The 15,780-nt window shown below is 36.1% G+C and overlaps 1 protein-coding gene across 1 annotated transcript in view; it reads left to right on the plus strand.

Moving 5' to 3' along the window:
• Positions 1-15,780, plus strand: part of KMO (kynurenine 3-monooxygenase) — a 53,054-nt gene that overhangs the window by 5,984 nt on the left and 31,290 nt on the right. The window contains exons 2-4 of the mRNA XM_016192320.2: positions 10,369-10,438; positions 12,258-12,355; positions 14,753-14,842. Coding sequence (XP_016047806.1) covers positions 10,369-10,438; positions 12,258-12,355; positions 14,753-14,842 — 258 coding nt within the window. The remainder of the gene's footprint in view (positions 1-10,368; positions 10,439-12,257; positions 12,356-14,752; positions 14,843-15,780) is intronic.

Below are 15,780 nucleotides of genomic sequence, written 5' to 3' on the forward strand. Positions count from 1 at the left end.
AGGTAAGTCTGAAAATGCATGGCATATTCAGAAAATATATAATTACTGTGGGATGTATCCTGTTATAGATAGTAAGTATTGGTTATGGTAAGAAACAAAATCATTTGATGAGAGAGATCAGGGTCAATATAAAGTTCTTTATGGAATGTTGGAAATTTGGGATATTTAAAGACTTATGAGGAGCAAAGAACTTTATCTCAATGCCATATTGGAAAATACCTAGCTTTAGTGAAGAGTAGGCTTGAGTAAGTATTAGGGATTTCAAAAGTCTTGAAATCTCCACAGGAGGAGTACAGGTGGTATAGGGAGAATATACATGGTGAGACAGTCAAGAGAAGCAATTAGGGTGGGGTGGTGGTGAACCCATTGAGTACATGTGTTAAAATGCACAAGGACTCAGATTCAAGCCCTCAGTTCCTACCTGCAGGAGGGAAACTTCCAGAGTGGTGAAGCAGTGCTGCAAGAATCTTTCTGTGTCTCTCTCCCTTTCTAGCTCCTTTCCTTCTCAATTTCTGTCTCTGTCAAATAAATAAAATAATAATAAAGGAACAATTATAGTATTCGTGGTCTAATTAAGTGTACATTGGTTGAGTAGAGGGGGCATTAAGTTCTTTCTGAGGGGTACTGGTTGGGTGGAGTTGACATTCTCTAGGGCATAGAATATAGAAGGAGGAGATGGTTTTGAAGGTTTGCAGGAGGAGATGGGAATAAATTGAACTGGAGGTGTGTTGAGTATGGATGTCAAGGGGTTACCCACCCAATTAGAGTCAGCAACCATTCAAGAGAAGGATCTAGGCCAGAGAAGAAGTAACTGACAAACTTTCCTAAGAGTTATCATGGAAAGCAAGTGAATCATTTACCTTGTTGTGATCAAAAGAGGGAAAATAAAAAACTATCTGGATGTAGAGGCCAATTCCAGATACTGTACGTATGTCACAGAGTTCAGGTAAAGTTGAAATATAAACTGTTTCTCACATGTGTACTTCTAGTAGATCTGATAGCTGCTAACAAAATTTTAAGACATATTTATGTACTCATTTTATAGTAATAAGAATTAACAAGCAAATGTACATTATATCACATCACATCAAAAATCAGATTCTATTTTCAATATTTTATTTTTTTAATTTACTTTTGAGAGAAATTAAGAGTGGAAGGGTAAATAGAGAGAGAAAGAGAGACATCTGCAACCCTGCTTCACTACTTGTGAAGCTTCCCACTCAGTAGGTGGGAGAGCAAGGGTCAAACCTGGGTCCATAATTACTATAACATACATGCTTAACTGGATGTGCCACTGCCAGACCTTAAGATTCATATTCTTTAGAGAGTAAAATATAGTTTCATGATGAAGCCCACATTTCAGGAAATGGGCACTTTAAATGGCACTTTAAAAGTGAAGTGAGTCTTAGAGGAAAAAAGCACATGTTTAACATTACTTTATCAAATTAATTTTAAGCATATTACTTAAAGAGACATAAAAAGCATGCCATTTTTACAATCAGGATGGCCTATCATTTTACATTTGAACAATTAATGCTTGCGTTATCATGTGGGATTCAGCATAAGTGTGGTGAATCCCTGTATGTGAATCATACTAGCTAAACATCTGAGAAACACATCTCAGCATTTATATAAAAGACATTTTCAGCAGTTGGAAATTCATAAATTGGACATAAATATAATGACCTACTGGTCATAAAGTCACAGCACATGACCTATAGAGAAGGAAATAAAAGAGACAAATAGTATGGAGAAAAAAAAAAAGAGAACAGTAACTGGATAAGTCCATATTTATGTAACCAGAGAAATTCCTCAGAGTCTGGCTTACACAAAAATAGCTATAAAAAACTTTCACTTCAGGGGCCAGGCGGTGGTACAACTGGTTAAGCACACACATTTCAGTGGGTGAGGTCCTGGGTTCAAGCCCCTGGTCCCCACCTGCAGGGAGGAAGCTTCACAAGTGGTGAATCAGGACTGCAGATGTCTCTCTCCCCTTTATCCCCTTTCCCTCTCAATTTGTCTGTATCAAATAAAATAATTTTTAAAAAACCTTTCAGTTCATAAATTACTATATTATCAACACAGCTTATTGTCTCTGAGTGTTTCAGAACAAAAGAAGTTGTTGATAATTATCCATGTCTTCAATAAATATGTTCTATCTTTATCAAGGTTTATCTTCATCCAGGATTAGCAGGCAAGAACTGGCATCACAAAATGAAACCTTAGCTCACAGGTGCTTAGCCCTGACAAGTCTCTCCTCTTCCCACATCACTGCTCTTCCCTAGTTGTGCTTAGAAACTAGCTATGCCTTAACTGAGAGTTTGTGGTGGGCTCAGAATGGTGTACATATATTTTCCTTTTCAATTTTATCTTTATGTAATTTTAGCCAACTTGTTGCCTGTGTAGCAACTAAAAAGGCACTGATAGCTATTTCTGTTTAAGCAAAAAGAGGAAGAGAAAATAATGTGATAGTTTAAAATATATTTTAATAACCAGGTTACAAATCTTTGTCAAACTCATGTTACATCTACCAACTTTTTTTATTTTAGCTTTATTTGAACTTTTACTATACACAGAATTTAAATGATTATGGTATGACTTTCTGGACACTCAATATTTATAGACAGGTCATAAGAAAAAATATATATATATTAGAGAAGATATTTTATTACTTTATTATATATTATTTGTTAGTATTAATAATCATCAGTATTTTTGAACTTGACATGCACAGAAGAATTAAAACACTGACAAATATTTATATTTTATAAATAATAAAATTATTTTATAATATAAATATTTACATATATTAAATATTTATATTAATCTTGTTTCTTCTCTCTCATCTTTTTTATTTTTTACTTTTAATTATTTTTTAAATTTCTTCATTGGAGAATTAATGGTTTATAGTCAACAGTAAAATAAAATACAGTAGTTTGTACGTGTGTAACATTTCCCAGTTTTCCACATAACAATTCAAACTTCACTAGGTCCTCCTGTCTTCCAGGACCAGAACCTTCCAACCCACCCCAGAGTCTTTTGCTTTTCTGCAATATACCAACTTCAGTCCAAGTTATGCTTTGTGTTTTCTCTTCTGTTCTTATTTTTCAACTTCTGTCTATGAGTGTGATCATCTCATATTCATCCATCTCTTTCTGGCTGATCTCTCTTAACATGATTCGTTCAAGCTCTGTCCAATATGAGTTGAAGAAAGTGAAAAGTGAAATTATCATTTTTAATAGTTGAATAATATATATATCACAACATACTCAGCCACTCATCTGTTGTTGGACACCTGGGCTGCTTCCAGGTTTTTGCTATTACAAAATGTGCTGCTATGAACATAGCATTTTGGATGGTTGTTTTTGGTTCCTTGAATATATCCCCAGGAGAGGAATTGCAAGGTCATAGGGTAGGTCCACTTCTAGCCTTTGGAGAATACTTCAGACTGCTCTCCACAGGGGTTGGACCAATTTAATTTCCACCAGCAGTGCAGGAGGGTTCCTTTGTCCCCCAACCTCTCCAGTATTTGTTGCTGCTACCCTTTCTGATTCTCACAGGAGTGATGTGGTATCTCGTTGTTTATATTTCTCTGACAATCAATGACTTGGAGTATTTTTTCATGTTTGTTGGCTTTTTGGATCTCTTCTTTGGTGAATATTCTGTTCATATCCTCTCCCCATTTTTGGATAGGGTCATTTGTTTTTTTTGTTGTCGCTAAGTCTCTCACCTCTTTTAAGCACTGCCCTGAATCTTCTGTCTCATCATCCTTTTGCTTTATGTATACATACATGCAATATATATTCTATTATGTTATATACATCCTGATATATATAATAAATGTATATGCTTCTAAAATTATGAATGTGTGAATGTGGTTTAGTTTTAGTTTATCTCATAGGAGTATGTAGTATTATATCATCTAGAACTTGCCTTTTTTACTTACAGTAATATTAAAATATTCATATTACTGAGTATCATTGTGTTAGCACACCTTAATTTATTTGCTCCTTTTCCTATGATGTCATTTTGGCTCTTTACAGTCTTTTTTCCCTGTTACTTATTAAATGGCTTCTCTGAACTTTCTGTTACATGTTTCCTAGCGTTTCACTTGGTTATATGACTTGAAGAGGGATTGTTGGTTTGTCAGCTGAGAGAATGTTCAATTTTCAGTTTGATAAGACAACTTCAAACAATGTACAAGAGATTCTACTGGCCCTCATCCTCTCTAGCACTTGGCCTTTTCATGAATCAAGCTTATATTTAGTCCTGTTGAGTCCACACAGCCCCAAATCTCTCTTCTTTCCATGATTAACCATTATATACACTAGTAAGTACGTAATGAAAACTGTTAGAGAGATAGAATTCAATAGCTGTAAATCTCAGAAAGAAATCAAACAGAAATCTCCATCTGAATCACTCTTCTCTTTAGATTATGAGATAAATTTTAATCAAAGCAAAGGGACACTATGTAACCTATGACACAAAATATTAGCTAATCACTGAATTAGAACTGATATACTCTGAACAGAATTGCTGTTTTTCTTCAAACATTATCTCTTATAACTCACTTACTATATTTATATTTGAATTTCTAGGAACTGGAGAAATTGGTTTATTGGTTCTGAATCCTTCTCACTAAACTGCTAGATAATTCCCTTACAGTGAATTTTCACTGACCACTTATTATTTATATTGTGCCTGGCCTATTTTCCACAATAAGAAAGGCAAATCTTATGACCTTTCTCTAACTTTTTAGTCTTTTCAATGGGTATCCTTTCCTATCCAGATTTTAGATATAAGAAGGGAAGCAGATACAGAAGCAACCAGAAGGACTGAAATATCTAAAGTTAGGGCAGAAACAAATAACATTGAAAATAAGAAAACCATACAAAAGATCAACAAAGCTAAATGTTAGTTCTTCGAAAAAGTAAACAAAATCGATAAACCTTTAGACTCACAAAGAAAGGGAGAAGACTCAAATAAATAAGATTGTAAATGAAAGAGGACATATCACAAAAGACAACACAGAAATCTAAAATATCATGTAAGACTTCTATGAACACCAAATACTTCTATATGCCACCAAACTAGAGAACCTGGAAGAAATGAACAAATTCCTAGACACCTACAAACTTCCCAAATTAAACAAAGAGGAACTTGAAAACATTAACAGGCCAATCACAGCCATAGAAATTGAATCAGTTATCAAAAACCTTCCCAAGGATAAAAGTCCAGGACCAGATGGTTTTACAAATGAACTTTACAAAACCTTCAAGGAAGAGTTAATACCTCTACTTTCAAAACTCTTCCAAAATATTGAAGACACACAAATACTCCCTTCCACCTTCTATGAAGCCAACATCACTCTGATACCAAAATTAAACAGGGATACAACAGGAAAAGAAAACTGTAGATGGATACCTCTGATGAACATTGATGTTATTGAACAAAATTCTAGCCAACTGTAGCAGTATATTAAAAAATTGTAAATAATGACCAAGTGGGGTTTATCCCAGGGATGCAAGGTTGGTTTCATATATTTAAAACAATCAACATAATCAACCACATCAATAAAATTAAGATAAAAAACCACATGATTATATAAATAGATGCAGAGAAAGCCTTTAACAAAATCCAACATCCCTTCATGATCAAAATGCTACAAAAAATGGGAATAGATGGATAATTCCTCAAGATAGTGGAGTCCATATATAGCAAACCTACAGCCATCATCATACTCAATGGTGAAAAACTGGAAGCATTCCCCCCTCAGATTAGGTACTAGACAGTGCTACCCGCTATAACATTACTACTCAACATAGTATTGGAAGTTCTTGTCATAGCAAACAGGCAGGAGCAAGGAATTAAAGGGATACGGACTCGAAGAGAAGTCAAACTCTCACTATGATATGATAATATGCATAGAAAAACCTAAAAAGAAGCAGATGCAGTTCTTACACTGTAAAAATATTAAATCACTAATAAAAAATAAAAATGCTTGTGCTCCGCCCACTCACTCATCTCTCTAGTAAAGTTTATTTAAACAAATACTTTATTTTTTTAAATTATATTTATTTATTGTATAGAGGCAGCCAGAAATTGAGAGAGAAGGGGGAGATAGAGGAGAGAGACACTTGCAGCTCTGTTTAACCACTCATGAAGCTTTCCCCCTGCAGGTGGAAACCAGAGGCTCAAACATGGATCCTTGTGCACTGTAACATGTGTGCCACCACCTGGCCCTGCTTTCTTATTTTTTTTTTGACAGTATAATTTGGCATGGATTTCTTGGTTAATCTTTCAGTATATTAAATATGTGAAATGCTCTGCAAAATTTAAATTTATAAACATTCTAAAAAATGATGGTTTAAATGGGAATGACTACATTTTAAAGATAACTATCAAGACTCTACAGAAACTAAATATTATAAAGACTGTTAAGTGGTCAAAATATCACTGGATAGTGAGAGGTGAAGTCCTAACGCACCAAGTTATTTAAAAAATTGAATATGTAAATTCTTAGATATCTTAGATACTAATATGCACAAGTGTACCATAAATAGTGTCTTGTTTAATAGAGAACTCAAAATAGAATAAATAATGTCCTGTGCTTGCCCCTGGCCTCACTAATAGTTTCCATACACAATTACTAGGTATAAGAACTTCTCTTTAACCCACACATAGACAGGGGGTTTCTGAAAACTGACAAAATTAATCTCTTAAGTAAATTATTTATTTACAAAATCAATCTTAGATATCTTCTAGACAATCTTTATTCCCAGTTTCATCCCCACCAGCTCTGAATTTCTCTCCCTCGATCCAGCTTCTCATAAAGCTACTTTACTCCCTCCAAATCCTTCCACAGGGTGATCTGTATTGTGGTTTTATGGTAAGTTTCCAGTGTTTTCATTTTACTCACTGAATACATCTTCTAACTCTTTATTTTAAGTCTCAGGGCCATTGTCTTTCACCCTTCTCCCACAGTTCATATCAGGTAGGTTATTACCTTAGTATTCTTAGTATACATCACAACTTCAAAACCTCTACTTTTTTTAAATGTGTAATCTCATTGTAATTTGTATCCCTCTTATGCTATCTTTTGTCTTCCTCACTTATCAGCAATCATCCACTGTAATATTTTCTCATAATATGGAAGATTTCAGCATTACATGTTAATCTTTTTTTTCTATACACTTCCCCTGCCACCATTCTGTGTGACTACTATAGTTATATGAGCTGGTATGTAAAATGTTCACACTCCCTGACTCCTTGGCCCCCTGAACACTGTGCAGCCTAATCACTTATTTATTTATTTAGTTGTTTGTTTGTTAGTTTGTTTTTACCACCCCTGTCACCAAAGATCTGTGTCCTATCCCTACCCTCATAGATAACCACTATAGTTGTCCTGTGTGATGCCAGAGTTTGAATATGGTCCATGTGTTCAGTGAACTATCTCTCCAGCCCTGAAAGTTGATTTTTAAATTTCTAAGATTAATTTTAGCAACTTCTTCTCTTTCTGCATATCAAAATAGTCTTATCCTTCAAAGCACAATTCAAAAGAAATCTTTACCAATCCCCCCTTGTTCTGGTTATCTATTGTTATCATTCTCAAACTTAGTGGTTTGAAACAATTATTATACCTCAGATGTGAGAGTGCTCTGTTATATGACTGGGGCTAAATTTTTCTGAAGGCTGTCTGCATTTGTCATCCAAGATAGTGCACTCCCATAGCAGGCAGTTGGTGCTGACTGTGGGATGAAAAGCACAGCTGAAACTCTTGACACATGGCAACCTATAGGTTCTCTTCTTACATGAGAACTGGCTTCTAAAACATAGGATATAAAAATCTTCAGTCTACTTAAAAATTACAAGAAGTAATGTCTTCTTTCATTTTTATTGCCTCTGATTGGTAAGACCATCATAGACTCTTCCAGATTTTCAGAAAGTAGAAAGACTTTTATTTTGATAATAAAAGAGTGCTTGCTAGTGTCAGTCACATTGCAGAAGAATTTGTTGAATGGGATATACTCTATAACACTTTTTAAAAAAAAATGTATATTAATTTTGTTTATTCCCTTTTGCTGACCTTGTTGTTTTATTGCTGTAGTTATTATTGATGTCATTGTTGTTGGATAGGACAGAGAGAAATGGAGAGAGGAAGGGAAGACAGAGAGGGGGAGAGAAAGATAGACACCTGCAGACCTGCTTCACCGCCTGTGAAGTGACTCTCCTGCAGGTGGGGAGCCGGGGTTCGAACCGGGATCCTTATGCCGGTCCTTGCGCTTTGCGCCACGTGCGCTTAACTCGCTGCACTACCGCCGGACTTCCCCTATAACATTTTTGAAAGACAGTCAGTCACATCCCTCAAGGAAAAATTCATTCCTCTCTTGTATTTTCTCTAGGGCTTTGTTTTTTCTTCTCTTATGTTGCTTTCTACCTCTGGAACCAGAATTATTTTTCAGGGACTAGTCTTTCAATGTACATTCACAAAAACATTAAATAAATAAAACAGAAACTTGTGATTTGAGCATAATTTTTGTTATGGTATGTGTTAATATTTTGTGATTATTTTTAGCCAACATTCAGGTATTCTGAGGACTCTGAAAAATTCGTATGCAAAAATGAAACTCCATAGTTAAAAAGTTACAATAATAGTTATAACATAGTAAGTATTCATTGATTTATGCTCCTGACTCATTTTAAATAAATTAGGTGTTACTAGGCAAAAGGATTTGGGTTGGTTGCCATTAGACACTAAAATTTGTCAGATTCAACTATACTTAATAGGAGCTCAAGAAACTTTAGCTTGGCTTGGTATTTTAAAATAAAATCTCAACTACATGTTGATATTTTCCACAAATTTTTATTGGGTAATTGCTACTTTGTAGACACACCAGTAGAGACTAGGGATAATAAAACAGTGAATGAATAATTATCAAGTTATTACTGTACATATGTTTAATGATATTTCAGATGAAAGATATATCTATGTACATACATACACAAATATAAAAATACATGTATTTTACTATAAGAAGTAAAAAAAATAACTCTAAAATTATGCCATTTGTGCAAGAGAGATACTGATAAGTTGCATGCTTTGCCAGTTGTTCAGTTTAAATTAAAGTCTCAAGACTACATGAGAGGTACTGTGATACTGAAGGAAGCTCCCTGTCTGCCTGTTTGTCTCCCTATCAGAATCAAAATGTCAGCCCAGTACTGGTGAAATCATGTACGCATGAGGTCCATCTCCACAAAACAAGTAGAGAAATAAAACCAAATGACCTCGAATTGATCCATTTGTTTTTGCAAGTGATACAGTCTACTTATAATTGAATAATTGCATGTGACAACTAGGGCTAGTAGAGTGAATCTACACATGATGTTACATTTTTTTTATTGGGGAATTAATGTTTTACATTCAACAGTAAGTACAATAGTTTGTACATGCATAACATTCTCCAGTTTCCCATATAACAATACAACCCTCACTAGGTCCTCTGAATCCTTCTTGTACCTGTATTCTCCCCACCCACCCACCCCAGAGTCTTTTACTTTGGTGTGATACGCCAAATCCATTTCAGGTTCTACTTGTTTTTTGTTTTGTTTTGTTTTGTTTTCTGATCTTGTTTTTCAGCTTCTGACTGAGAAGGAGATCATCCCATATTCATCCTTCCGTTTCTGACTTATTTCACTCAACATGATTTTTTCAAAGTCCATCCAAGATCAGCTGAAAACGGTGAAGTCACCATTTTTTATAGCTGAGTAGTATTCCATTGTGTATATATACCACAACTTGCTCAGCCACTCATCTGTTGTCGGACACCTGGATTGCTTCTAGGTTTTGCCTATTACGAATTGTGCTGCCAAGAACATATGTGTACATAGATCTTTTTGGATGGATATGTTGGGTTCCTTAGGATATATCCCCAGGAGAGGAATTGCAAGATCGGAGGGTAGGTTCATTTCTAGCCTTCTGAGAGTTCTCCAGACTGTTCTCCACAGAGGTTGGACCAATTTACATTCCCACCAGCAGTGTAGGAGGGTTCCTTTGACCCCACACCCTCTCCTGCATTTGCTGCTGTTACTTTTTCTGTTGTATGACATTTTCACAGGAGTGAAATGGTATCTCGTTGTTGTCTTTATGCATTTGGTGGGTTCCTGTAGTCGTATTCCTGTCTTGTTTCGGTCCCAGGTGGTCTCCTTTGGTATTCCTAGTTGATCTGGGAGAGGAGAGGAGAGGAGAGAAAGAGATCTGCTGCTGCTCGTAGCCCTGCCTCCGGAAGTCTCCATGATGTTACATTTTGATCTTACAGTCCTACATTTGTAGAATCAGATAAAATATTAAAACATCATTTTGATTTCCAGGTTGGATCCTTAAATGCATGCTTTCTCGCAAAAAGAAATTTCCAAGTTGATGTATATGAAACTCGGGAAGGTAAGATATTACTTGAAAGGATGAGATGCACTTCTGATTCTCTGATATTTTTAGCTCTAAATATTGAAATATTTTTTAAGAAGTGTTGAATTTTCTAGAAAAATTCAGATATTTAGGAGTGGGAGAAATAAGTCAATGGATAGGGCACATATTTTGCCATGTATTTGACCTCCAGAACCACATTTAAGTGCCATGATACCAGGAGAAGTTCCCATGAAACTATGAAGTCTCTCTCTCTCAATCTCTCTCTCTCTCTCTATTTTTTTATTTCACAGGACAGAGAGAAATTGAGAGGGAAGGGGAGATAGAGAGGGAGAGAAAAAGACTCCTGCAGAGGTGCTTCACCACTCATAAAGTGTTCCCCCCTGCAGGTGGGAAGTGGGGGCTTGAACCCTGGTCCTTGCCCATAGTGATATGTGTGCTTAACTGGGTGCAACCCCACCAGGTGCCCCTCCCTCCCTCATGTCTCTCTGTCTCTTTATCTAAGTGAAAAAGAAATCTGAGAGCAGTCAAATCATGTTTGCAAAAGCATCTGGCTCTACCCAAAAAAAATGCCTAAATTTAATTTAACACAAATTTACTGTGAATTATTTTATTTAAAAAGCATTAAAGAGGTCAGGGCCATCAGAATAGCTCATTTGGATAGTGTGGTATTTTTCCCTGTGCATGACCCAAGTTCAAGCCTGGTCCCCACTGCCTGAGAGGAAATCTGTTACTATCTAAAAATGAAAATCATCAAAAACAGTAATGAGTTTTTTAAATTTAATCCTGACCACACCAGTATACTCACTCTGTTTTAAGGTCTGTCGGGGGTCTCTGGCGGTATGATCTCCAGGGGAAAGGTAACGGACTGGTTCTTTCTAGAGTAAAGACACTGGGGAGACTGCAGCATGCTCAGAACTCCTTTATTAGCAGGTGGACATAAGTTAAATAGAAAACCAAACAAAGGGAATTATTATTGAAATGTGTCAGAAGTTACAGGTTTCTTAAAGGTCGGCTTGCCCCTATGGTAGGGGGCTGGTATGACAAGAATTGATGCAGATACATAAAGGTCAAGATAATTAGTCTCCTGATGCAGGCATTTAATTATCCAAAGGCGTTTGAGGGGAGGAGAGGGGTTGAACCAGTTAAGGCAAGATAGAGAGAAGATAAGCAAGGTTTGATGCAAATTGAGGACATCAAAGGGCACTGCTAGGAGTGTGTGATAAGGTGTGTTCTTCTGTGATCAGAAGGTGACTTTGAGTAAGTGAATCTTAAAGTAGGCTGCCATGTGGCCTGCAGTTAATGGAGGGAAGTATTGGGGTTTCTGTGGGCCTGAGAGTCAAGAAGGAAAGAACTAAGTCTGAGTTTCCCCCCTTTTTGCTCACCTCGGTTGAGAGGGACTCACCAAAAGGGTATCTTCTCAGACCTCCATCCAAGGATGGGGGTAGTTCTCCCTAAACTCTATCAAGCTTACACATAATCCCAACATCTCCTCCTTATTTCTTTAATTAATGAACAGTGTTTATGGATCAATGTCAGTTAGAGCATTTATTTCCTCTAAAGGAATACAAGTGTAAGGGTGAAAAGAGACCCTCTACACTGTAACATGAATGTCATGTATGCGTTTCTTGAGGAATTGAATGAGGCAAGGAGCAATCAGCAATAGGACTGCAATAGCTATCAAAGGGCCTAGGAGAGGCAGAATCCAAGCAGTTAAAGAAGAAAACCAAGAGTTAGTATTGAAAGGAGAAAAGGAATTCTTAATATCACGGCTAAGTTTGTGCAAGAAAGGTCCAAGGAAATGTGTGTAACATGGTGTCTACTTCCAATGCCTTAGATATCCGTGTGGCTAAATTTGCACGTGGAAGAAGCATTAACTTGGCCCTTTCTTATAGAGGACGGCAAGCCTTGAAAGCCATTGGCCTAGAAGATCAGGTATGTTGTTAATGCAGCTTTCTTATAAGAATAATACATTCTGCTTTTCAACAACTGAATTATCTTAATTCTATCCTAATTCAGAGCATTGTTCAATTGCTAACAACCACAAAATGAAAACTCATTGTGCAAAGATTTTCAAACTTTTAAAGTCACCAGAGATGACTGAGTTGGAGTGGGCCAGAGAATGAAGCACAGGATATTGTATCCCATCTGATGATTACTCTAGTGTTAGGCTCTCCACAAAATGATAGATCTCTGCTCACAAAGTGCATGAACTATGCACCAATCACAGACAAAGAAATTGAAATCATTATTAACAATCTCCCCAACAACAAAAGTCCTGGACCAGATGGCTTCACAAACGAATTCTACAAAACTTTCAGGAAACAGTTAATACCCATACTTCTTAAGCTATTCCATAAGATTGAAGAAACAGGAATACTCCCTTCCACCTTTTATGAAGCCAACATCACCCTGATACCAAAAGCTGATAGGGACAGAACAAAAAAGGAAAACTACAGACCAATATCTCTGATGAACATAGATGCCAAAATATTAAACAAGATCTTGGCCAACCGGATACAGCAACACATCAAAAAGATTGTTCATCATGACCAAGTGGGATTCATCCCAGGTATGCAAGGCTGGTTCAACATCCGTAAGTCAATCAATGTCATTCACCACATCAATAAAAGCAAAGCCAAAAACCACATGATTATCTCAATAGATGCAGAGAAAGCCTTTGACAAAATCCAACACCCGTTAATGCTCAAAACTCTACAAAAAATGGGAATAGATGGGAAATTCCTCAAGATAGTGGAGTCTATATATAGCAAACCTACAGCCAACATCATACTCAATGGACAGAAGCTGAAAGCATTCCCCCTCAGATCAGGGACTAGACAGGGCTGTCCACTGTCACCGTTACTCTTCAACATAGTATTGGAAGTTCTTGCCATAGCAATCAGGCAAGAGAAAGAAATCAAAGGAATACAGATTGGAAGGGAAGAAGTCAAGCTCTCACTATCTGCAGATGATATGATAGTACACATAGAAAGACCTAAAGAATCCAGTAGAAAATTACTGGAAGTTATTAGGCAATATAGCAAGGTATCATGCTACAAAATCAATGTACAAAAATCAGTGGCATTTTTTTATGCAAACACTAAATCTGAAGAAGACATCCAGAAATCACTCCCATTTACTGTTTCAGCAAAAACAATCAAATACCTAGAAATAAATACTTTCAAAGAAGTGAAAGACTTGTATGCTGAAAACTATGAGTCGCTACTCAAGGAAATAGAAACTGATACCAAGAAATGGAAAGATATCCCATGCTCATGGATTGGAAGAATAAATATCATCAAAATGAGTATTCTCCCCAGAGCCATATACAGATTTAATGCAATACCCATCAAAGTTCCACCAAGCTTCCTTAAGAGAATAGAACAAACACTACAATCATTTATCTGGAACCTGAAAACACCTAGAATTGCCAAAACCATCTTAAGGAAAGAAATAGAGTACATGAACTAAGGTGGCATCCATGATGAAAAGAGACAGAAACATTTTTTTTTTATTTTACTATATGTGGCCATAGTGTCTTTCCCACAAAAAGTCTTGAAACTAGAAAACTTTTTCATTACACTTTGGCAGAAAACATGAGCCTTAAAAAGAATTCTCATTTAGTATGAATATGTTGTGTCACAGATATATTTTATTTGATAGGATGATGTCCCACATTTTACTGGGTGCTATGTCATATCCATGATATGACTACCTTTCTAAATTGTGAAAATCTCTGATTCCTCAAAACAGTGGTCATTCTGAAAAGTTTATGGGCCTGAAGTAAATTTCTCTCATATGGGTTCATGTTGTGAACCTTTTTTTCACTGCTCATAACATATTTGGGAATATAAACAGGATTATTATACTTTTTCTGATCACACTCTGCTAACAACGTGTTTTTGGAATGATAATATAAGTCACTGTATGCACCATTTTCATTTTCACAATTTTCTTTGTTGTGTATGTAGTGGAATGTTCAGTGTCCTGAATTTCATACCAAATCCATTACTTTCTTTTGCTATGATGGAAAGCATCACTTAAATTCTCTTTTTATCACTTAACTTCTGACAATGAATTACTTCCCTCATTTAAACCACATGAACTTTAAGTCAGTTTCAAATTCAAAAGTTTACAAAATTCAGAAACCAAAATTTGCAGGAACAATTCTTTTTGATTTTATTATAGTGATATCTAATAACTACATGTTGATGACAAATATATGTCAATTATTCTTTAATAATTTTTATTTTTTAAAATTGATAGCCATCAGAGTAGCCTGGCACCATATTATAGAAATAGAAGTTGACATTTCTGATTTTACTTTAGATTGTATCCCATGGTATTCCCATGAGAGCAAGAATGATTCATTCTCCTTCAGGAAAAAAGTCTGCAATTCCCTATGGGACTAAGTCACAGGTAGGTTTACCCTGTAAAATATTTGCTTGGTGATAAGTCTACTACCTGAAACTTGCCACTTGCTTGTTGCTGCTTCCTTTCCTCTTTAGCCTTGTTCTGGGCATTGTCTGCCTCAACCTAGAATTTGAGAACTTACACTATTACAGTTAACAAGTTAATTTTAAGATATATTTAAAGCAGAGTTAAGTAAGTTATTACTGTCATTGCTATAAAGGCTTATTATTATCTTCATTTGGTTAACCTCTTTGCAAAACTTAGTGACTTGGGATTCCCTTTACCTTCCTACCCATCAATTAAATAGAAAATATTGCCAAGTATTTGCTGTCTAGCATAAAACATATGATGTGCTTGCCTTTCTCACACTGACTCTCTTGCCAATATCTAAGGATAGTAGAATTTATAGAATAAGTCAGACTATCTTTTTTTTTTCTATTTTTAAAATGTAAGTACTGATAAGACTATAATATGAGGGGTACATTTCCACACAATACCCACCCCCAAAGCTCCATATCCTATCCCCTCTCTTGATAGCTTCCCTGTTATTTATCTTTCTGGGAGTATGGGCCCAGAATCAGTGTGGGGTGCAGAATGTAGAAGGTCTGGCTTCTATAATTGCTTCTCCGCTGAACATGGGCATTGGCAGGTCGATCCATACTCCTAGCCTGTCTCTTTCTTCCCCTAGTCAGGCAGGTATCTGGGGAGGCAGGACTCCAAGACACATGGTGGGGTCCTCTGCCCAAGGAAGTCGGGTTGGCATCATGGCACCTGCTGGCTGAAAAAGAGTTAAGATATCATGCAGAACAAATTGTTGACCAATCATGAACCTAAAAACTGGATTATTGCAGATGAAAATTTGGGGTGTCTGTTATGGGAAAAGCTAGTAGTTCTATTTTAGGTATATTCCAAAGGGCCCATGACTTTATTAGTTTTTGCCTGAG

This window comes from Erinaceus europaeus, chromosome 6, assembly GCF_950295315.1.
Source record: "Erinaceus europaeus chromosome 6, mEriEur2.1, whole genome shotgun sequence".
Taxonomy (NCBI): domain Eukaryota; kingdom Metazoa; phylum Chordata; class Mammalia; order Eulipotyphla; family Erinaceidae; genus Erinaceus; species Erinaceus europaeus.